The sequence below is a fragment of the Pelophylax lessonae genome (genome assembly GCF_965119305.1).
Source record: "Pelophylax lessonae genome assembly, chromosome: 4".
Classification (NCBI taxonomy): domain Eukaryota; kingdom Metazoa; phylum Chordata; class Amphibia; order Anura; family Ranidae; genus Pelophylax; species Pelophylax lessonae.
Window position 1 is genome coordinate 670,396,395 of NC_138771.1, and position 25,510 is coordinate 670,421,904.

Here is a 25,510-nt window from a genome sequence, read left to right on the forward strand (position 1 = left end):
TGAAAAAAATATATATATTTTTCACATTCTGCTATATGACATTCTCAAAACAAAAATATTTAAAAATCAAAATTTTTAACATTTTAGGCCAATTTGTTTTCTGCTACATATTTTTATTAAAAAAATTGCAATAAGCGTATTTTAATTGGTCTGCGCAAAAGTTATCGCCTCTACTAACTACGGGAAATATTTTTTTTTTTTACCAGTATTGGCGCCGATCTGCAATTTTTAACGGGACCTCGACATTGCGGCAGACAGATCGGACCCCTAACTGACATTTTTGACAGTTTTGGGGGGACCAGTGACATTACTACAGTAATCAGTGCTAAAATTATGCACTGTTACTGTAATAATGACATTGGCAGGGAAAGGGTTAACATTATGGGTGATCAAGGGGTTAAATGTAAGCCTAGGGGAGTGATTCTAACTGTGGGGGGGGTGTGACTTCTGAAATGACCATAGAGACATGTGATCCTATATAGAAGGATCACAGGAGCTCTATGATCATTTTAGGGAGAAGAACGGTCAGCTGTGTTTACAACATCCAACTGTCCTTCTCTCTCAGCGGGGAGCGATCATGGCTTCCCCGCTGAGGAGCAGGGGCAGGAGCATGCCGTCGGCGCGCACTCGCCCCCTAGCCTCCTGAGAGCGAGCGCCGCACATGTACGGCGATTTGCCTGGGAGCGGCTGCCTGCCACAGTACATCTGCGGCCGGCAGTCGTAAAGCGGTTAATGCCATTCCTAACATAGAAAATGAATGCTGAAGATATGAAACAAATTTTGGAAATTATTTCGTATCTTCGACATTTGTTTTGTATATTTACCAATTACAATAGATTGTTGTTAAGGACCGGTCAGCCGGGGGGGTCCTTAACAACCATGACTCACCTCCTGACAGCAGAATGTAAACAAAACAATTGCTAACATTAGAAAAAAAAACTGCATAGGGGCCCCCCCCATTTTGGTTTTGAGGGGAACCCCATGCCAAAATGTAACCAAAATATGGCATGGGACCCCCAAAATCCATACCAGACCCTTATCTGAACATGAAGGCCAGGGAAGGGGGGGATGAGTGATCGCCCCTTCCAGTGGTAAATTTAGGATTTGTGCTGCCCTAGGCCTGACTAAACTTTGGCACCCCCTAATTTAAATATGACACACCCCTTCCTTTAAAGGCCACACCCCCTTTATGTTTATGACCCGCCCTGTCATCTGTAAACCACAGACCACAACCACAACCACAGTCTATCAGTGCACATAAGTTCAGCCTCATCAGCGCCCATCAGTGCAGCCTCATTACTGCCCATCACTGCAGCCTTATCAGTGCAGCTTATCAGTGCCATCTCATCAGAGGCCATCAGCGCAGCCTCATTAGTGGCCATCGGTGTGCCCAACAGTGAAACATATCAGTGCCCATCAGGGAAGCATATCAGTGCAGCCCCATCAGTGAAGCTTATCAGTGCCGCCTCATGCCCATCAGTGCAGGATATCAGTTCTCCCTTATCATTGCCGCCTCATTAGTGCCCATCAGTGCAGTTTATCAGTACGCACCACTGCCGCCTCATCAGTGGCCATCAGAGCAACATATTAGTGCCCATCAGTGCAGCCTATTAGCGCACGTCAGTGCAGCATATTAGTTCCCATCAGTGCAGCCCCATCAGTGCAGCTTATTAGTGCCACCTCATCAGTGGCCATCAGTGCAGCCTTATCAGTGCCCATTAGTACAGCCTTGTGTCACAGGATTAGTAAGATTACTCCTTTCTTTTAAGATATTTGGACTTGTGTTTGCTGCCACTGATTGTAATCATCGGATTAATTCACTTATTTGTATAATGAATAGGAAGTCCAGAGTCATTATATAAATAAGTGAAATAATCAGTGGCAGCAAACACAAGTCCAAATATCTTATAGGATTGGAGTAATCTTACTAACCCAGTGACACATTGCGGTAGCACATATGAGGTGAGCAGGTCCAAAATAATATTGTCATCATATACAATTAAAAGTCCTAATTCTATATAACACAATTCAGTGTTCTCACTCAAGGACAAGGATGTTTAAAGAAATGATATTATATTATTGACATGATGCCTGCCATACCTGGGGGCGAAGGAGGGGAGGCAGAGCTTTAGGCTGCAGTGCCACACCTATTAGCATTGGTGGCCGTCGGACCAGTTGTATTAATTGTGGTTGGCAGCATGCGGTCTGTCCGAATGTCCTCACCGGCCATAGCCAGTATTATCATACCGGCAGGTAGCAGTGTGACCGCTTCATGGGGGTGCCAGACTGACTTGCCTCCTGGACCTTGCCCTCCAGCCCAATACACCCCATAGGACTGGCACTATACTAAAAGTGTAGCGCAAGCCGGCAGGGGGCCCTTTTCTTGCGGGAGCCAGGAGGAGGCTGTTTTTTTTCCGTGGGGGTTGCAGCTTTTTTGCTGCCCCCTGCAAAGTGCCGTCCTAGGCCTGGGCCTTGTCGGCCTAGGCCAAGATACAGCACTGGCCCCTTCTCCTAAATTATACCAGGCCAACATGGGGGGATCATTTTTATCAAGGGGGCACCCCCCAAAGCACCGTGTCCGCATGTTGATGGGGACAAGGGCCTCTTTTGGACCAGTGGTTGTGGGGGTCTGAGGGGGGGGACTTATCAGAATCTAGAAGCCCCCTTTAACCACTTTAGCCCTGGAAGGATTTGCCCCCTTAATGACCAGGCCCTTTTTTGCGATTCCGCACTGAGTTAATTTAACGGACAATTGCGCGGCCGTGCAACGCTGTACCCAAAGTAAATTTACGTTCTTTTTTCCCCACAAATAAAGCTTTCTTTTGGTGGTATTTGATCACCTGTGCGATTTTAATTTTTTGCGCTATAAACAAAAAAAGAGCGACAATTCGGAAAAAAAAATTTTTTTTATCACATTCTGCTATATGACATTCTCCAAAAAAATCACACATTCTCATAAATAAAAATCTAATTTTTTTAATATTTTAGGCCAATTTGTTTTCTACTACATATTTTTGATGAAAAAAATTGCTATAAGCGTATTTTGATTGGTTTGCGCAAAAGTTATTGCGTCTACTAACTAGGGGAAAGATTTATGTCATTTTTATTGTTTTTTTTTTCTTTTTTTACTAGTAATGGCAGCGATCTGCAATTTTTTGCGGGACTGCAACATTGCGGCAGGCAGATCGAACCCCTAACTGACATTTTTTAACACTTTTGGGGGGACCAGTGACATTACTACAGTAATCAGTGCTAAAAATGCTGAGAGACCAGCGTGCCCCCTTCAATGCAGAGATACCAGCATGCCCCCTTCAATGCAGAGATACCAGCATGCCCCCTTCAATGCAGAGATGCCAGCATGCCCCCTTTCAATGCAGAGATGCCAGCATGCCCCCTTTCAATGCAGAGATACCAGCATGCCCCCTTTTAATGCAAAGATGCCAGCATGCCCCCTTTCAATGCAGAGATGCCAGCATGCCCCCTTTCAATGCAGAGATGCCACCGTGCCCCCTTTCAATGCAGAGATGCCATCGTGCCCCCTTTCAATGCAGAGTGACCAGCGTAAGTGTGTGTGTGTGTGTGTCCCCGCGAGACCAGTGCACTTACCTCAGCCTTGCTGACAGTGTTCGGTCTCTTCTAGAACGTCCCCCGCTCCTCTGCTCCGGTGACTCTGGGCAGCCTCAGTTGTCAGCGCTCCTCCATGGACTCGGTGCGGGATGGAGAGGGAGGTGAACCGGCTGCGGACATTCCGGGACTGGTTGGGCTCGGTGTCCAGCGGTGGCTCGTGGCTTCTCTTCAGTTATCAGTCCTCCCGGCTCCCACCTCCTCCCCAGCCAATGGCATGGGGTTTGCCTTTCGGCCAATCAGGAAGCGTGTATTGGACCCACTTTCTGATTGGCCAGGAGGAGGATCGGTGTGACAATAGGGAATTTTCATTCGCTATTGTCACAAAATGGGTGGGCTCTGGGGGCACACTGCTCTGCGCCCCGGGTCCACCCTTTCCTGAAGCCTATTAGAGCCTCTGGCTTTAATCAGGTGATTAAAAAAAAAATCCCCATTGAACTCCATGCGTCCAGATTAGGGGGCCGGACGCATGGATAGGGGGGGCAGCGCCCCTGCGCCCCCAGCACACCGGCCACCACTGCATTTTGAATGACAATTACTCAGTCATGCAGCGCTGTACCCATATGAAATGTTCATCCTTTTTTTCCACACAAATAGAGCTTTGTTTTGGTGGTATTTAATCATCATTGGGTTTTTTATTTTTGCACTATAAATTAAAAAAGACCGGAAATTTTGCAAAAAAAAAATGCATTTTTCTTCGTTTTGGTTTTAAAATTTTGGAAATTTAGTAATTTTTCTTCATTAATTTTTGAAAAAATTTATACTGCTACATATCTTTGGAAAAAAATAACCCGAATAAGTATATATTATTTGGTCTTTACGAAGGTATAGAGTCTACAAGCTATAGTGCCAATCATTGAAAATTGATCACACCTGATGTACTGACGGCCTATCTCATTTCTTGAGACCCTGAAAAGTCAGAACAGTACAAATACCCCCCAAATGACCCCTTTTTGGAAAGTAGACATTCCAAGGTATTTAATAAGAGGCATTGTGGGTTTTTTGAATTGTAATTTTTCCCAGAATTCTTTGCAAAATTAAGATTTTTTTTCACATAATTGTCATATTACCAAGTTATTTTTCAGACACTGTATAGGCATATGTCACGATTCGACCACGCCCACGGTGACTAGCTAACCGAGACGTGATGAATCGAGACTGGGGAGTATAAGGGGATAACAGAATAAAGAAAATTCCTGCTAAGTAATAAGATTGGCTGCAATACTTTCACAGCCTGCACTGCCTTCGGTCACCACTAGAGGGAGACTCCACTCCAATCCAGCTGGCTGACCACACACAGGCAGATACAAATCTTACATACAATCTGGTGCACTCTAAGGGTTGGGGAGCAGTCTAGCAATTACCACACACTACTAGGATTCCTCCAGCTAACCTACAAGCCAGAACCCCTGTGTTAATCACTCTTCCCACTGTCCCCACACCCACACACCACAAACGATAGCCTGCCACCACCCAACAGTTTGTCCGCAGACTGGTCTGCTGGGACACCACACACACGCAGATCTCCGTCTGGTGTACACTCTGCATGCAATCTGCCAACACACAGTGCAATTGCATACAGATTGGCATGTAGCGTATATCAAGCAATTTAGGCACTAAAATGCAAACGAACAATCTCTCTAGAGGTATGAGTCCTTGCTTAGTACACATAAGTCACTTATTAATTTTATAATTTAATACCCGAAAGTGGACAGTGCGTAAACAATATATACAGAACAAAAGCAGTTCCAAAAATACACAAAAGATAAAAAGACACACAATTGGCAATTTGCTATGAAAATAAAAGAAAATAAGACAGAAATAAACTTTACCTAAGCTTATCTCGTTGGCAGAAGCATACCGGAAATCGTGCGGGAACTCCTCAGTTCAGAACTGGCTTCAAGGAAGAACCATGTGCAAATCTCAGATTCCCAATTTATTGGAATATTGATGTGGGCTGGACTTTAGCCCTTAACGAATCAGCCACAAGGGGTTGCCCCCATCTCAGCCCACAGGATGTTCTGTCTTCTGAACTGACCATAGTTGAATTGGCCCAGAATGGCGCTGACCGCTGGGCCAGGGATAGGAGTTCGGACACCAGTGCATCGGTCTGATCGCGACAGTACCAAACACTGCTTGCCTACCACAATCAGGCACCATACATCGGTTTTGTGCAATTCTCCAGGACCCCACCCATGCCACAGACACAGATTTACATGTACTCGTAGCCCCATACGTGAGCCACAAGAAGGAATTATTTTCATCTCTCTGCCACTAATATTTTAACTTTTATGAGAGATAAAATACATTCCTTTGATCTGGTGGTATCACTCCATGCTTGTAGACTGTTTGAAGCCTATGGCCGCCTCCTGCTGATCTCCACAGCCAAAATGACTTGCAGTCTCCTTTGAAGCTTCCCGGAAGGTGACAATTTTTGTTCAATTGCATGGGGGACCTTAATTGGCAATGAGGTGTCAACTCTATCCCAGATACCAGCTGTGTCCTTTCAAATGCTACTAACAGGACGTGTGTGATAATACATTAATTAACCCAAAATGACATTACATCTACAATTCACTACATATTTCTACAGATCACTTCATATTTCATATTTAGCTAACGCAAAGCTATTCCATATCTGACATTTATGTTACATCTCCCCTCTTCTAGATGACGCACAGCTGAGCCTAAACGGGTCAGCTAACGCGTCTACATGGAAGGTTCCGCCTGGCGGGACAGACCATCGGCATTCCCATGATTGCTTCCTTTCCTGTGCTGAATGGTGAAATTGTACTGTTGCAGAACTAGGCTCCAGCGCAACAGTTTCCCATTGTCCCCAGCAGCTCTGTGCAACCAGCTAAGGGGGTTGTTGTCCGTGATCACCGTGAATTCACGGCCATAGAGATAGTGCTGCAACTTTTGTAAAGCCCAACAATTGCCAAACACTCCTTCTCTATGGTGGCATAGGCCACCTCCCTGGGCAGCAGCTTTCGGCTGAGATACAGAACAGGGTGCTCCTCCCCAGCCGGGTTCACCTGGCTCAGCACAGCCCCTAGGCCATAGGCCGAGGCGTCTGTCTGAACCACAAACCTGCGGCGGAAGTCTGGGGCCTGCAGTACGGGAGCATTGGCCAGAGCCTATTTAAGACCTGCAAACGCCTGTTCACAGTCTGCTGTCCAGCAAACTTGCTTTGGCAGCTTTTTCTTGGTTAAGTCCGTCAAGGGTTTGGCCAGGGCACTTCCGATAGTACCCCAGGAAGGACATGACCTGCTTCTTTGTCTGGGGAATGGGGCAGGAGATGATGGCATCTACCTTCCCGGTTTCAGGCTGGACCATGCCTCCCCCCACTACATGTCCCAGATAATGTACCTTTGTCATGCCGACCTGACATTTAATGGGCTTAATCGTCAGGCCGGCTGCGGTGATCTTATCCAAGACTTTTGTGAGATGTTCTAAGTGTTCCTCCCAGGTTGCACTGAATACCGCAATATCGTCTAGATAGGCCACCGCACAGTGTTCCATCCCTTTCAGCAGACCGTTCACAACCGTTTGGAATGTGGCTGGAGCATTCTTCATACCGAATGGCATCACATTGTATTCGAAGAGACCAAAGGGGGTGATGAAGGCAGAGCTCTCTCGAGCCTCAGCGGTAAGAGGGATCTGCCAGTATCCTCGGCTTAGGTCCATGATTGTTAGATAGTGGGCACCAGCCAGCTTGTCCAACAATTCATCAACCCTGGGCATTGGGTAGGCATCAAAAACTGTGATCGCATTCAGTTTCCGATAGTCTACGCAAAACCTGGTGGTCTGGTCTCGTTTGGGCACTAGCACTACAGGGGAGGCCCAGGCACTCTGAGACTTCTGTATCACTCCTAGCGCTAGCATTTCATCAATATCCCTCTTAATGTCTACCTGAACCTCAAGGGAGACCCTATACGCTGCCTGCCTAACAGGCTTATGGCTCCCTGTGTCCACATGGTGGATGGCTAGGCTGGTCAGGCCAGGCCGGGAGGTGAAGGTATCCTGATGGGGCTCCAGCACTCTAGCCAGCCCAGTTTGTTGCCCTGCAGTCAGTTGGGGGTTGATTTGCAACTCCCCAAGGTTGTCCGATTCCTTGGTAGCAGCCAGGAGATCCACCAGTGACTCGGCCTCACCCTCGGGTAACAGACTACAGACTGGGAGAGCACAGGCTAATCTGTCATGGTGCGCCTTCATCATGTTCACGTGGTACACTTTGAGACACTTACCATGGTCATCAAGCGATACGACGTAGGTTACATCGCTTTTTCCCATGTACAGTGTATGGTCCCTCCCAGGCAGCTTGCAGCTTGTTCTGCAGCAAGGGAACCAATACCCAAACCTTTTGGCCTACCTCATACACCCTCTCCCGGGCAGTCTGGTCATACCATTGTTTCTGGGTGGTTTGGGCCTGCGTAAGATTTTCCCGCACCAAGCCCACCAAAGTGTCCATTTTCTCCCGTAGTTTTAGTACGTAGTCCACTACGGAGACTTCTGGACCCACATTGAGCCCCTCCCAGGCCTCTCGGATCAGATCAAGGGGTCCGCGGACCCTTCTACCATGCAGAAGCTCAAAGTGGGAGAATCCGGTCGATGCTTGGGGTACTTCTCGATTGGCAAAGAGCAGGTGGGGCAGATACCGTTCCCAGTCCTTCCCCTGAGATTCCACAAACACTTTAAGCATCTGTTTTAAAGTGCCGTTGAATCTCTCACACAGCCCATTTGTCTGTGGGTGGTAAAGACTGGCCATGATATGCTCCACCTGCATCTTCTGACACAGAGATTCCATCAGGTGAGACATAAACTGCGTGCCGTGATCTGTGAGCATTTCCTGGGGAAAACCGACTTGGGAAAAGATGCTCAACAGCGCGTCTGCAACTTTGTCTGCCCGTGTAGAGCTCAGGGCCACCGCCTCTGGGTACCTGGTGGCGTAATCTACAACGGTAAGTATGTAACGTTTCCCTGAACCACTGGGTATAGCCAAGGGCCCTATAAGGTCTACTGTCACCCTCTGGAAGGGCTCCTCAATAATAGGTAAGGGCTTCAGAGGCGCCTTGCTTGTGTCTCCTGTCTTGCCAACACGCTGACACGCGACACAGGACCGGCAATAATTAGCAACATCTGTACCCATATGTGGCCAGTAGAATCTGTGAGCAAGACGGGCCTTAGTTTTTTGTATCCCCAAGTGCCCAGCGAGAGGAATCTCATGAGCAATTCGCAACAGTTGCTTCCGGTACTTTTGGGGTACAGTCAACTGCCGCTCTGTCACTCTGTCTTCAGATGGCTCACAGGGAACGGCCTCTCTGTACAGTCTGCCCTGTTCCCAATATATTCGTGCCTTGTCATCCCCAGCCAGCGGTCTGTCAGCCAGACCTCTGAGTTCCTCCAGGCTGCTGTCAGCTTTGACAGCCTCAAGGAACTCAGAGCCACCGGCCACAGGTGCCAGAGGAACGACCATCTGAGGAGGCCTCATGCCTTCCGGGCCAGTGTCACAAGGGCCCGACCCAGTTGGATCAGCCCCTGCCGCAGACATTTCCTCTGTAGCAGTGGGCAGTGGCCTGTCTGGGGAAGACCGGTGAGCACTGCGGGTCACCACTGCAGCAGAGGGTAAGTCTGCATTGCACAGATCATGACATTGTACACCATACATTACACCATCACTCTTAGAGTCCATCAAGTCTGTAAGTTCTATTCCAGACCCACTAGGGCTAGGGCCTTGCGCACAGTCATTAGCCCCTTGACCCTCCCCAGAGTTCCCAATGTGCACTGAGTCACCCAACAGTACATTGCATGAATCCAGGGCTTCTGGTGAAGATTCGGGTTCCAGGGGGGCTGAATTTGGCTCATAACGGGCTACCAACTGTCCCAGGTCAGTGCCCAAAAACACATTTGAGGGAATAGCATCTGTTACCCCCACTTCTCTCATTCCTCTTCCTGCTCCCCAGTCTAGATAAACCCATGCTGTGGCTATGGCTGGGTTGACACCCCCAACACCCTTTACAGTCATAGTCTTACCAGGGATGAGGTCCTCAGGTTTCAGCATTTCAGGGCGCACTAATGTCACTTCCGCTCCATTGTCCCTTAGGCCAGTGGTAACTTTGTCACCCACAGTGACAGGCTGTAGATTATCAGAGAGCCCCCCTGCATTCCTGGAAGCACACAAGACAGCAGGCTCTGTGCTGGTTGGCTTGGTAGAGGGAGCAGCCTTCTTTCTCTCCAGACAGGACATGCTGAGGTGACCAATCTGGTTGCAGACAAAACATTTCTGGGTATTCACACCTGTTGGCTTGGCTCCGGGAGGTCCGAGTGGCTTGGTCCTCTGGCTGTCCCGAGAAGAGGGTACATCTGCTTTCACTCCTTTCCCGCTGGATGCAGTGGACCTCCTGGTGTCTGCCAGGAGGTATCGGCTATTTCCGCTGCTTGATCCGCCATCTTGGGATCTCGGTCCAGCAGAAACTGCCGGACCTCAAAAGGACACGCATGTAGGAACTGGTCCTTAATCATTAGCTCCTGCAAGGCGTCAAAGGTGCTTACAGACAGTCCCTTTAGCCACTGCTGGAAAGAAGTGCGCAGACTACAAACAAGATCACCATAGCTGTCATTAGGACCTCGATGCATTGTCCTGAAACGCTTGCGGTACACCTCTGGCGTGAGTTGGTACCGTTTAACAAAGGCTTGCTTAACGGCCTCATAGTCCCTTCCTTGACTCTCTGGAAGACTTACAAGCACATCCAGGGCCTTGCCTCTCAGCCCTGGTGTGAGGTACTGGGCCCATTGCTCCTTGGGCAGGCAGTACTGATGACAAGTCCTTTCAAATCCCTGTAAGAAAGTGTCCATATCGCCATCTTTGTCCATGGTTGGGAATTTGTCCAGGGGAATTTTGTTTATTCGTTCTTCCCTGGACTCAGTGTTACCAGCAGGCCTGTTCTGCTGCAGCTGAAGTTTTGCTAGCTCCAGCTGATGCTTATTTGCTGCTTCCATGCGCCGCAGAATGAACTCAACACGTAATGAGTCACTGACTGGGCCTAGCAGTTGTAAGTCAGCCTCTAAGGATGATGACTGGACCTCTCGTTGGTCCTCCTGGACATCACCGTCATCAACATCAGCTGGTGGGGAGGACTGTTGCTCATCTGGGGCGTCATGAGTCCCATCCGAAGACCCCATAGCAGAGGCTTGCTCCTCCTTGTCTTTCTCGGCCAGGGCGCATATCATCTGATCCTTCGTCTGGCCCCGTGTGGTCGGGATGCCTCTGGTCTCACACAGATTCAGCAGGACATCTCGGCTTTGCTTTAGGTAGCTGATCACCGTCTCAGCCATTTTGCCAAAATAAAAGATAGAAAATAAAAACAAGAGGGGGTGGGGAGCAAATAGCCAAGGGTGTCTTCAACAAAACAAAAACGATGCACTGAGTGAACTTCTGTAGGTCAGTTGCTTCTAACAAGCTTCCTACCTTTAGGACCTGGGTTAAACGAATAAACCATGCACTAATGTACTAAGCAGATCCCGCCAGCTGCCGCCAATCTGTCACGATTCGACCACGCCCACGGCGGCTAGCTAACCGAGACGTGATGAATCGAGACTGGGGAGTATAAGGGGATAACAGAATAAAGAAAATTCCTGCTAAGTAATAAGATTGGCTGCAATACTTTCACAGCCTGCACTGCCTTCGGTCACCACTAGAGGGAGACTCCACTCCAATCCAGCTGGCTGACCACACACAGGCAGATACAAATCTTACATACAATCTGGTGCACTCTAAGGGTTGGGGAGCAGTCTAGCAATTACCACACACTACTAGGATTCCTCCAGCTAACCTACAAGCCAGAACCCCTGTGTTAATCACTCTTCCCACTGTCCCCACACCCACACACCACAAACGATAGCCTGCCACCACCCAACAGTTTGTCCGCAGACTGGTCTGCTGGGACACCACACACACGCAGATCTCCGTCTGGTGTACAATCTGCATGCAATCTGCCAACACACAGTGCAATTGCATACAGATTGGCATGTAGCGTATATCAAGCGATTTAGGCACTAAAATGCAAACAAACAATCTCTCTAGAGGTATGAGTCCGAGCTTAGTACACAGAAGTCACTTATTAATTTTATAATTTAATATCCCGAAAGTGGGCAGTGCATAAACAATATATACAGAACAAAAGCAGTTACAAAAATACACAAAAGATAAAAAGACACACAATTGGCAATTTGCTATGAAAATAAAAGGGAATAAGACAGAAATAAACTTTACCTAAGCTTATCTAGTTGGCAGAAGCATACCGGAAATCGTGCGGGAACTCCTCAGTTCAGAACTGGCTTCAAGGAAGAACCATGTGCAAATCTCAGATTCCCAATTTATTGGAATATTGATGTGGGCTGGACTTTAGCCCTTAACGATTCAGCCACAAGGGGTTGCCCCCATCTCAGCCCACAGGATGTTCTGTCTTCTGAACTGACCATAGTTGAATTGGCCCAGAATGGCGCTGACCGCTGGGCCAGGGATAAGAGTTCTGACACCAGCGCATCAGTCTGATCGCGACAGTACCAAACACTGCTTGCCTGCCACAATCAGGCGCCATACAACGGTTTTGTGCAATTCTCCAGGACCCCACCCATGCCACAGACACAGATTTACATGTACTCGTAGCCCCATACGTGAGCCACAAGAAGGAATTATTTTCATCTGTCTGCCACTAATATTTTAACTTTTATGAGAGATAAAATACATTCCTTTGATCTGATGGTATCACTCCATGCTTGTAGACTGTTTGGAGCCTATGGCCGCCTCCTGCTGATTTCCACAGCCAAAATGACTAGCAGTCTCCTTTGAAGCTTCCCGGAAGGTGACGAGTTTTGTTCAATTGCATGGGGGACCTTAATTGGCAATGAGGTGTCAACTCTATCCCAGAGACCAGCTGTGTCCTTTCAAATGCTACTAACAGGACATGTGTGTGAAAATACATTAATTAACCCAACATTAATTAACCCAAAATGACATTACATCTACAATTCACTACATATTTCTACAGATCACTTCATATTTCATATTTCGCTAACGCAAAGCTATTCCATATCTGACATTTATGTTACAGCATACTTGCAACTACACCCCAAAACACGTTCTACTACTACTCCTGAGTATGGCTATACCACATGTGTGAGACTTTTACACAGCCTAGCCACATAAAGAGGCCCAACATCCAAGTAGCACCTCCAGGCAGGGCCAGCGCTCCTACTGTGCGAAATAAGTAGCCGCCTAGGACGCAGCCACGGCCACTAGTTCTCTATCTTGCTGTGTGACAGTAGTAGTCCTTTTAGGGAGCAAGGTCCCATGCAGTCCTGTGGAGGAGGAGGAGGGGGAGGCACTGGGAGATTGTCAGAACCTCGATCCAACTGCTGTTGGATCATTGGGTGGTTCCATGGGCTCCCCTCCCCCGGCTCCTCACCTTCTCCCATGCTCTGCTGATCTCCTGCCATGTACAGAGCCCAGATAATGGCCACCGTGGCTGAGCAGCTCCCTGAGATCTCCAGGGTGGACGGCCATAGCGAAGGACCTGCCAGAGAAGGAGTAGCGATCATCAGGGAGACAGTCTGCCGGAGTCTTAAGGTACTGCATGATGGTCCTGCTCCCCGACACTGACAGCATCCCATGATGCCACTCCATGACCGAGGGCACCCTCACAGCCCTAACAATATGTATGCCATCCAGCATGTGATGTCACCTACTGTTCCCCTGTCATCATCATTATCTTACTCATCATCCTCCTGTTCCTGGCATCCCACCCTACCTCCTGTCATCATACTTTTTTTCTTCATCCCCCCTGTACCCCACTGTCAGCTTCCTACCATCCCACCCCCTGTAATCTTCGCCCCCCCCTTGTCAGCTTTCTACCACCCCACCCCCTGTCATCTTCATCCCCCCTGTACCCCACTGTCAGCTTCCTACCATCCCACCCAATGTCCCCTTCATCCCCCCCTGTCACCATCATCCCTCCTGTCACCTTCACCCCCCTGTCATTTTCATCCCCCCCTGTCAGCTTTCTACCATCTCACCCCCTGTCATTTTCATCCCCCCTTCATGTTCCTACCATCCCACCCCCTGTCATCCTAATCCCCCCTGTCAGCTTGCTACTATCCCACCCCTTGTCATTTTCATCCCTCCCTGACTTTATTTTTTTTTGGGGGGGAGGGAGGGGTGTTATCAGCTGGTCTTGCCTAGGGCGCAAAATAGTCTAGCACCGGCCCTGCCTCCAGGCGTTCTAGGAGCAAAACTAACGCATATAATTTTCAGACAACCTATCACAATTTGAAGGCCCTGGAGCACCAGGACAGTGGAAATGCCCACAAAATGACCCCAATTTGGAAAGAAAACCCCCCAACACATTATCTAGGAGGCATAATGAGTCTTTTAAACATGTAATTTTTTCAAAGTTTTTGGAAAATGTGGAAAGACAATGAAAACGCATTTTCTTTTAACACAAAGTTGTCCATTTATAAGATATTTCTAACACATAGCATGTACATAGCAAAAATTACACCCCAAAATACATTCTGCTACGCCTCCTGAGTATGGCGATACCCCATGTGTGAGACTTTTACACAGCCTGGCCACATAAAAAGGCCCAACATGCAGGGAGCACCGTCATTTCCTGACTTCTTATTACAAATTTTGAGGCACTGTATGGCAATGATAAGCACTGTAGTGGCTCTGATGAGCACTGAGGTGGAATGGATGTGGCACGGATGAGCACTGATGTGGCATGGATGTGGCCCCGATGAGCACTGATGTGACATGGATATGGCCCGGATGAGCACTGATGTGGCATGGATGTGACATGGATGAGCACTGATGTGGCACGGATGAGCACTGACATGATATGGATGTGGCACAGATGAGCACTGAGGTGAAATGGATGTGGCAAGGATGAGCACTGAGGTGGAATGGATGTGGCATGGATGAGCAATGAGGTGGCATGGATGTGGCACGGATGAGCACTGATGTGGCATGGATGATCACTGACGTGGCACAGATAAGCACTGACGTGGCATGGATGTGCACTGACGTGACATGGATGTGCACAGACGTGACATGGATGTGGCACGGATGAGCACTGAGGTGGCATGGGTGGGCACAGATGAAGCATGGATGAGGCATGATTGAGGCATGGATGGGCATGACTGAGGTATGATTGAGGAGTGGAGGTGGCAGGGGGTGAGCAGTGCTGCAGCCTCCCTCCTCTCCTCGCACGCTGTACCATTCGCTGTGTACAGGGTACGAGGAGAGGAGAGAACTGAGCCGGACATGTGCCAGTTTGTTGACAACCGATCGCTCCGTCATTGGACGGAGCGATCACATGGTAAAAGGCAGATGGCATTGGTCCTTTACCGCGATCTGTGATGTACCGTGATGAAAAATGCGTCATCTTGCGGCGGCGCACAGGAAGTACAATTCTGGGAGGACGTCATTGTACCATCATTCGGCTATGGCCCGGTCGGCAAGTGGGTAATTGCTGTGTATCCTCTTGCAGCAAGTGACTGACACTGTGCTGAAATAGCTCAGCTGACTCCACCATGACAATTGGTGGGGCAATGACAGGAGTATCTGTGGATGAGGAGGAAGAACATGGAGCTTTAGCAGCTACTGATGACTTCAATCATTTCTGCTTCTGGGAGACAGAGGAGGAGGAGGAGGATGAAGACTTGGTTAGACACTCCACCACCTTCTCTTCATGTCTGGGTGTATAACAGGCTTGCTGTTGGAAAAGAAAGGTCCATGTACCCTACATCTAGATGCTGCCCCCCTGATGTGGTCTGTGGATATATATGCTGGAAGAAAGGCATGCCATGCCACTCCACAATTAATTAAATAGATTTTTATCATTGTAAATGTACACAATCATGGGGCTTGTCTTATTCTGACATCAAAAGGTTAAATAACAAATCAACAGAGAGCTGAGCTCAGCCTCGCCCTGTGCAGACGAGTTGTAACGAGTTCAATTGTATTTCTAGCTCCAGACTTTCACTTTCATTTCTGCTGTCAGCGATGGCGTCTGCAGATCTGAGAGCTGAGCTGGAATGTTCCGTCTGTCTGAACATTTATACAGATCCTGTAACCCTGAGATGTGGACACAACTTCTGCCGGGTCTGTATTGATGGTGTGCTGGATACACAGGAGGGGTCTGGAAGATATTCCTGTCCTGAATGCAGAAAGAAGTTTGCGGATCGTCCTGCACTGCACAGGAACATAACACTGCGTAACATAGTGGAGACTTTTCTGTCTGCTCAGCCATATAAAGAGGAGTCTGGGGTCTTCTGTACTTACTGTGTGGACTCTCCTGTACCTGCTGTTAGATCCTGTCTACACTGTGAGGCCTATATCTGTGTGAGAAACACCTGAGAGTCCACAAAAAGTCCCCAGAACACATCTTATGTGACCCCACCTTGTCCATGGAGAGCAGGAAATGCTCCGTCCATAAGAAGATCCTGGAGTATTACTGCACTGAGGATGAGACCTGTGTCTGTAAGTTTTGTGTGACTGGAGAACATCGGGGACACCAGATGGATATGATGGATGAGGCTTCTGAGAAGAAGGAGACACTGAGGAATGTTCTGCAGAAACTTCTGACAAAGAGAGAGGAGACGGAGGAAAGAGTCCAGAGTCTGCAGGAACACAGGAGGAAAGTAGAAGAAGAAGCAGCTGGTGACACCGAGAGAGTCACTGCCCTGTTTAGAGATCTCAGGAGACGTCTGGAAGACCTGGAGAAGAGAGCCCTGAGGGAGATCTCCGGGCGGGCAGAGCGGATCTCCATCTCCATCCGGGATCTGGAAATAAAGAAGGAGGAGCTGTCCAGGAAGATGGTGGACATTGAGGAGCTGTGTAACATGACGGATCCACTGACTGTCTTTACAGGAATCAGATACAGGTGACTTGTGTGATACTGAGGATGGAGATAATGAGGACAGAGAGAGACATGAGGAACTCCTCCATGATGGAGGGGGTCTGGGTTTGGCGGGGGTCTTACACACAGGTTTATCTGATATAATAACCGCGATAAATGTATACCTCTATATACAGGGAGCTGCAGACATATTACTGGATGGAAACACAGCTCATAATATTCTACAGATATCAGATGACAGGAAAACTGTATCCTGGTCGGATATAGACCAGAATCACCCAGAAACACCAGAGAGATTTCAGTGGCATCCTCAGATGATGAGCAGTCAGAGTTTCTGCTCAGGGAGACATTACTGGGATGTGGATGTCGGGGGGTCAGATTGGTGGAGAGTCGGGATGTGTTACCCCAGTATAGACAGGAAAGGGGTGCAGTCAGAGATTGGATGTAATAAGAAGTCCTGGGGATTGCACAGGTATAATAATAAGTATTCGGTGATACATTACAGTAAAGTGACCCCCTTACCCACCAATCTCTCCAGTAACAGAGTAATGATATATCTGGATTATGAGGCCGGGCGGATCTCCTTTTATGATATGTGTGACCCGATCCGACACCTCCACACCTTCACCACCACCTTCACTGAGCCCCTCCATGCTGGGTTATATGTAGGGGGAGGTTGTATAAAGATATGTGGGGGGGGGGGGTGGGAGATGTGAGAACTCCGCCCATAGTCTGGTGACATCACAGGTACGGGTGGTGGGATCGGTTTATTGATCAGCCAATGATTGGAGGAAGTGGTGTCTCCTGGGAGAGGCCTGAGGGCTGCCGTTGCAGGCCTCCTTCTGAAAATGCTTGTTCCCTTGCTGTGTGTAATGTAAGAACATATAAAGTGATAGTAAAGATAAAATGACAGATATGATGGCGTCTTTCACTGACATGAATCATATTTGTGTATATGTTTTCTATTATGATTTGTATTACAGAGTCAGTTCACCTTCATGGTAATAAGAATCAGTGACGGGTATTTTATTCCTCATTTTCCTGTTTCTATCAATGTCGGCAGTTTTCAGTCCTGGAAATACACGTCTCCTTCATACAGGAGAGAATTCTGGGAAATATCTGGAAGATATATGAGGAATAATAAGGTCTTCTCACTTCCTGTTAAAGCTGAACTCCGGGCTGTATTCATGTATACAGAGCTGCCTTCATTTCTCTCTTCTATCTGCCCGGAGTTCAGCTTTAAATCAGAGAAGAACCCCGACATTCTCCTCCTCATTGCTTTCCTGAGATTTTCTTCAATTTCTTTCTCTGAATGTTTTCTCCTAAAGTCTCCATTTATTTAGAGAAATGTTCTTTGATCATATAGTGATAGGAAGTGATGAGGATTTTGGCCCCATTCACGCTTCTGTGACTTGTCATGCGACTTTAGACGCCAAAGTTTTTTCCCTATGAGTACCTTTTATATCTGTGAGACTTCAAGTGACAGCGACTTCAAAGTAGTTCCTGCACTACTTTGGTCCAACATTTATGTGACTTGATTGGTGTTAATTATTTCATTAGTGCACTTGAGGTCCATAGATCTCAATGTAAACCCTAAAAGGTTGTATGGAAGTCAAACCTGCATCATATGGATGCGATTTTGATGCAACTTTGGGTGAGTGCAGCCGGTGCAGAATGGAAAATGTACTTAGGTTTCCTTATCTTCTAAAGACTTACAGATTTTCAGATTTTCAGAATGATTGGAATTCAAATTCTGTGTGAAGAATAGCTGGTTGTTAAGGACCGGCTTGGAAGTCAGCCACCGTGTCCTTAACAACTGATGACTCATCAGCTGTCAGCGGGTTTCCCTACAGCTGAATGAAAAAAAAAGAATGCCAGCTGTAACAAAAAAAAAAAAAAAAAACAGCTTGGGCCCCCCCCCCCCCCCAAGCATTCCAGGCCCTTCGGATCTGGTATGGGTTTTAAGAGGCACCACACGCCAAAATGATTTTTAAAAAAAAACATATCGGGTCCCCCCAACATCCATACCAGACCCTTATCCGAGCACTCAGGCAGGTCAGGAAAGGAGGGGGAAGACCAAGTGGCCCCTCCCTTCCTGCACCATACCAGGCTCTGCCCCTCTGCCCCAAAGCACCTTGTCCCCATGTTGATGTTAGTGGGGAAACCCCGCTGATAAATTATCAGTTGTTAAGGACGCCGCGGCCAGCTTCCCGGCCCGCTCCTTACCAACCAGCTATTTTTCACACAGAATTCACATTAGAAAATAAAGAAACCTAACACATTTTTCTGTTCTGCACAAGTCACACTCCTCTAAAGTTGCATCAAAATCAATTTAAAGTCACATCAATGCCCCATCATGTGGCACAGTAAAGTCGCAATGGAAATTGCACGATTTTGAAGTTGCATAAGGGTGAATGGGGCCTTAGTGTTATAGGGGAACGGCTGGACTAAGAAGGTGATAGAACTAGTATTGACCATGTCTAAAGGAGTCTCGGGGAAATCTTTATTTCATAGTAAAGAATGCAGAAATAGATCTGCAGATCAGGGTCTGGATTGTGCTTGGCAGAAGAGATGACAATCCACATCAGATTTCCCCTATGATAACCCCAGAGACATCTATCATCTGTTATAGTCATCCTGCTGTCTGCTGTCCACCAGAGGACCTGATTAGGAATGTTCATGTTTCTATTGGTCATGTTCTATTTCTATCACTGGAGTCATGTGATCAGTTCTGTCAATCATTTTTCAGATTTTTTTATGTCCCAATCATGTCTAGAAGTGATTGTAAGGAATCGTATTGTATTGGAAGTGATTTCTTTATAATAAATGGAGATGAAGCATTTCCTCAGATTGGGTTGTGCTGTGCTCACTATGATATGAGAATTTTTAGAACCCCAAAGACCCGTGACACCAGGGTTACTGTGTATATTCAGGATGAGCCCCGCCACTGCACACTGCGTGATCTGAGCCAGAAGAAGCCCCACCCACATCCACCAATGGAGATCAGTATAGAGGCTGATAGGGGGAGGGGCTGGAGGGTGACACTTCTACACAGGGACCTCTGCATATCACAGATGGACATGACCTGAAACGATGGATGTCTTCTGATGCCTTCATTATTTCAGGAAAGCAAAAAAATCGAGATATTGGAATTGAGTCATTCTGCTATGATGGGGCTGAAGTAATTTCCCATGATCCTCCGAGAGAGTATTACAGGAGATAGGTCAGGTACTCCGCTCCAGCAGAAATTATTACACCATGTTGGTCAGAATCTCCCAGTCACTGACCAAACCAGAACTAGGACATGAGAGCTGTAATATGATTGGTTACTAAGGGCTACAATCGATATCTATATAGGTAGAGTGCCCACTGTGTGGTACCATGAGCAATCACAATCTTAATCAGTGCCACGTCCCAAAATTGTGCATAATTTAGAGAAATCAAGAGGATGGTCTTCAAGGGAACATACACCAATCAGCTCCTTAAAAAATGCATATTTTACTTTCAGACAAAAATAAAAAAACCCATACAAAATATCCATTAGAATGACTATATATACTGTGTGTGTGTGTATGTGTGTGTATATGTATGTATATTTATATATATATATATATATATATTTATAACACCGTTAAAGCACTACTAAGCACTATATAATACAAACGTGGTGTAATGCTCGTATTCCGCACACCAGGAGGCTTGTCAAGATGTAAGCTACGTGCTTCAAGTCTCTCCAGGTGCTTGGATTTTCTTACACCAGTGTGGTTAACTCTACATGTTTCGTGACATGGTCGCTTCTTCAGGAGCCAATAGTGTGTCTATTTAGAAAAAAATGTAAACTTAATAAATACAGACATATTAAATGCAAAATCATCACAAATACGTTATAATCGATACAATTTAAAGGAGAAGTATGGGGTGGGTTAAATAACTAGCACATATTACCATCATCCCAAATCATCCATTCTTTCCATTTGTATTTCTAGCATGTGCAGTTCATCTTTCCTGTAGCTCCCAGTAATGTTTGAAAGTTCAGAGGGGGTGTATACAAACTCAGCAACCCACCCCCCCTGTCTCTGTCCCCTCCCCTGGGAGATGTGGCCGTGCTTCCTGCACAGGCACACATACAAGCATCAAGCTAGAGCAAGCACGTTGGCCACATGGCTCTGTTATAAAAAAACAGAGTTGCGCTAGCAATGATGATTAAACATGCTGGATAATTAACCACTTTAAGACCGGAAGATTTGACCCCCTTCCTGACCAGGCCCTAATTTGCAATTCGGCACTGCGTTATTTTAATGGACAATTGAGCAGTCGTACGACGCTGTATCCAAACAAAATTTATATCCTTTTTTTCCCCACAAATAGAGCTTTCTTTTGGTGGTATTTGATCACCTGTACGATTTTTAATTTTTGCACTATAAACAAAAAAACAGCCACAATTTTGAAAAAGAAAACAATATTTTTCACATTCTGCTATATAACATTCCAAAAAAAAATGTAAAAATCTAAATTTTTTAACATTTTAGGCCAATTTGTTTTATGCTACATATTTTTGGTAAAAAAAAAATCGCAATAAGCGTATTTTGATTGGTTTGCGCAAAAGTTATTGTTTACTAACTACGGGAAAAATTTATGTCATTTTTATTGTTTTTTTTTACTAGTAATGGCGGCAAACTGCGATTTTTGCTGGACTGCGACGTTGCGGCGGACAGATAGGACCCCAAACTCACATTTTTGACACTTTTGGCGGGACCAGTGACATTACTACAGTAATCAGTGCTATAAATATGCACTGTTACTGTAATAATGACACTAGCAGGGAAGGGGTTAACCCTATGGGTGATAAAAAGGGTTAAATGTATGCCTCATGCTTACTGACATGTGGGGGTTCTGTGACACATACAGAGATCGCAGGTTCAGCTATACTGAATCCTGTGATCTCTCCCTGTCTGTCACTGAGAAGATCCACCTGCTTTGTTTACATAAGCAGGCGGGTCTTCTCACACTTTTCCCTGACGATCGGGGAAGGGAGGCGGCAATAGCAGCCTCTCCTCCTCCGGCCCGACTCCCGCTGTGTCTAAGTCTACGTCGCTGGACCCAGGGGAGCCGACCTGCCGCAGTAGAATTACTGTGAGCGGTAAGCAAGTGGTTAAAATATAAACATACAAATTATACATATAAAGGCCAAAGACTATCACATGAATAAAAATTCCCAATGAGTGTTGTGACAGAAAGTGAGAATTGAGCTCGAAGACACTTTGTCACATATGGTTCCCAGTCAGAATATCATGCAACCTACATCTGTCACCGTGTGCAACTGACCACCAGAGACACCGACACCTTAGATGTAAAAAATGCCTGCTTACCAGCAGTACTGGACCTCTTTTTTTACAGGAGGCCAGTAACACTTTTCAGCTTATATGGCTAAAATATAAATATGTCTGGGAACTAGATGAATTTCGATAATTTACTGTCCACCCGTAGGTATCATACCAGAGTACCACTAATCTAACTAACCTAGCAAACAACTAGGTCCACATTTTTCAGAGGTCACCTTTGCTTCCTCTGCAGCAGAACGAAGAGGTCGAGTCTATCTACAGGCTGTGTTTATACAGCTAAGAATGAATTACCGAATCCCCAGGTGTTATAATACCATTAATTGAATATATTAAAATTTAGTACAAAGAGGAGATATATATATACACACACGCATATATGAATTTCTTTCAGAAGTAAGATGGAATTTTCAAAGTAAGGATAACATTATATTATACCCAGGAAGTTTTTGAAGCTAAGATAGGGGCCACATCCGGTAGGAACTTCAAAAAGGTAAATTGAGAATCTAAGACCGAGAGAGTGAGCTTTATGAAAAAGTACTAATGAAGATGATGATGATGGCTATGGTGGATGTGATAAAGATGAATATGAAGCCCCCTTTTCTCTCTGAATTTTAAATTTTATTCCCAAAAATCCTATTAATTTGGGATCTGCCCAGAAGGTATAGTTTGGAATATTTACTTACCTCTGATTGTAAGTAAAACTACTGATTAACTAAATGTTTTCACAGCCAATGGGTTAACTTGTCCACCAGATGGCACCAGACTAGAAATCCATTTATTAGTAGGGATGATCGAACTTTTCAAAAGTTCGGTTCGGCCAGAACATCCGAACTTCCCGAAAGTTCGGCCCGGATTTCAGAACCCCTTTGAAATCAATGGGACCCAAACTTCGGTAATCAAAAAACACCATTTTGAAGCCCTAAAACCCAATAAATGCCCCTAAAAAGTGCCTAGGGTTCTGGGTCATGCCCCAGGGACTATTAATAAAAAAAAAAAGTTCTTAAAAATTGTCATTTTTGATAGAGAGCCAATTATTGAAAAAAAAAAAATAATAAATAAAAAAAAAAAAATAAATATTCTTTGGATTTAGTGTCTGGGGGGTCTAAAAAGTGTACCTGTGAAGTTTCAGCTCTGTAGCATGTCCAGAACCAGAAAAAAAAAGATTGTTTGTATTAGAATCAATATAGAACAGGGATATGGCTCCGCTATTTTCATACCTTGCTGGTTTTGTAGCAAGCGTTTATTTGGGCATTTTTTGGGGGACTTTGGAGGCAGGCAAAACATCTGAACTTCTGTGTAGGGGTATATATAGATAAACCCATGTCTGCATATATACACATATATAGGTGTGAAAGTAGCAGAACACTGTGCTTGCGCTAATGAAATAATGAACACCAATATGGCTCCGCTCCTATCACACCTATATATGTGTATGTGTATAAATACATATAAGTGTGTGTGTATATATACCCCTATACAGAAATTCAGATGTTTTGCCTGCCTCCAAAGACCCCAAAAAAATGCCCCAAAAAACGCCAGCTACAAAAACGCCCAGGTGTGTTTTTGCAGCTGGCGTTTTTTTTGGGCATTTTTTTGGGGTCTTTGGAGGCAGGCAAAACATCTGAACTTCTGTGTAGGGGGTATGTATACACACACCCATGTCTGTATATATACACATACACACATATAGGTGTGATAGGAGCGGAGACATATTGGTGTTCATTATTTCATTAGCGCAAGTATAGTGTTCTGCTCCTTTCACACCTATATATGTGTATGTGTATATATACAGATATGGGTGTATGTATATATACCCCTACACAGAAGTTCAGATGTCATGCCTGACTCCAAACATCTCCTCAAAAAAGCCCTATAAACGCCTGCAGCAAAAAGCAGGCTGACAGGCGAGAAGCCATATCGGTGTTCTAAAAGTGACCTAAGAGAAATGATCTTTTCTCTATAGCGGTCACCCTGATATGGAAGGGTTTTGTCACCCTGCCATAGCAGTCAGAGTCAGTTAACCCTACACTATACTACGGTCCCTTTACACTTAACACTTTCCCTACAGAAACTAGATTATTAAAACTAACTATAGTGGAAAATAGCACCCTAACTACACTAGATATCCCTTTCCTCACACTAAAGATTGCTAAATGACACTTTGAAGCAGAAGTCACAGAACTGCTTCCACTCTCTTCAACGTCCCTGTATTACAATGCTAGGAATTTGGCGGGGGCTATCTTATATACTGGGGGGCGTATTCACTAACGATTGGCCTCTGGACCCCCTAGTCACTCCAATCACATTCCTAGCATTCTCCTGTACCCTCAATTGGCTTTTACTGATGGTTCTGGTCCAATCGCGGGCTTTTAAAGCCCATTTCCTGTACCATTGCATTTTGGTCGGTTCTGGTTGCCGAATTCCGAACTTTTTGCTGAAAAAGTTCGGAATTCGGCCGAACCTAGAACAGCCAATGTTCGGGTCAAACCGATGGTCGACCCGAACCGTTCGATCATCCCTATTTATTAGGTCTCCTGGGAATAAAATTGGATTCATTTGATTCAATCATATAGCATATAAAATATTTTTTATCCCTAGATTAATTTAATGGTATTTTGCTTAAGGGTATATAGTTATATTCTTGGGGTGTGTGGCATTATTTGTGATAGTAATCTTTAGTGTATTGTCATCTTAATCATGTACAGTAACACTGGCTAAAGAAGTATTGTTTTATCCAGTGATCCATATTAATGTATTAATTATTACTTCTTCAAAATCTTTAGATACATCTTGCACCATTTCCATCTTACTTCAGAAAACATAGATTATGAAACACACTTCTTATTATAAGGATTACAATAAAACATAGACATGGTAATATTCTTCTTATCATGACTGAGTCCTTTTAGATAGTATGTCGTCTTATATATACTGTACATACTTTGAAAAATGATTTAACCTTTTATAGTCTTTTCCAAAAGTGTCCCAAAAGTAGAAACTGTTGTGTCTTATGAAAATATGGAAACATATAAAGTCGCTTTTTTTTCCCTGATTAACTTTCTTTAGAACACAGTCCCAGAATGTTTGCCCGTTAAATGTTTCTTGTGTGTAATCTTCTCATTTTGTTTCCATTATTGTCTTCAAGGAAACATTGTACAAAACTTGGACTATAGAAGAAGTCTTCAGAAAAAACCTTAATTACCCTGAAGCTCAAACAAACTTTCTTTTCATAGCCAATTCTCAGAGACTTTTGGTTTGCTAAATTTGTATAAATGTGGAGATGGTGGGTTCATCAGAAGGTTATCTGGCCAACCCATTGAGAAGAAATGTTATCTGCATAACTTTTATTTCATAATTTAAAATCAGAGCAACTCTGATAATTGTAAGTGATTTCTTTACAATAAAGGGAGATGAAGCATTTCCTCAGATTGGGTTGTGCTGTGCTCACTATGATATGAGAAGTTCTAGAACCCCAAAGACCCGTGACACCAGGGTTACTGTGTATATTCAGGATGAGCCCCGCCACTGCACACTGCGTGATCTGAGCAAGAAGAAGCCCCGCCTACATCCACCAATTGGAATCAGTATAGAGGCTGAAAGATTACATTTTTACACAGGGACCTC

At 45.6% G+C, this 25,510-nt stretch overlaps 1 protein-coding gene across 1 annotated transcript in view; it reads left to right on the forward strand.

Moving 5' to 3' along the window:
• LOC309553103 (uncharacterized protein) overlaps positions 1-25,510 on the forward strand; it is a gene marked incomplete at both ends in the record, with an annotated part of 128,987 nt that overhangs the window by 12,150 nt on the left and 91,327 nt on the right. Inside the window, 2 exons of the mRNA XM_082254000.1 lie at positions 15,201-15,348; positions 16,721-17,016. Of these exons, the coding sequence (XP_082110126.1) occupies positions 15,201-15,348; positions 16,721-17,016 (444 nt within the window). The remainder of the gene's footprint in view (positions 1-15,200; positions 15,349-16,720; positions 17,017-25,510) is intronic.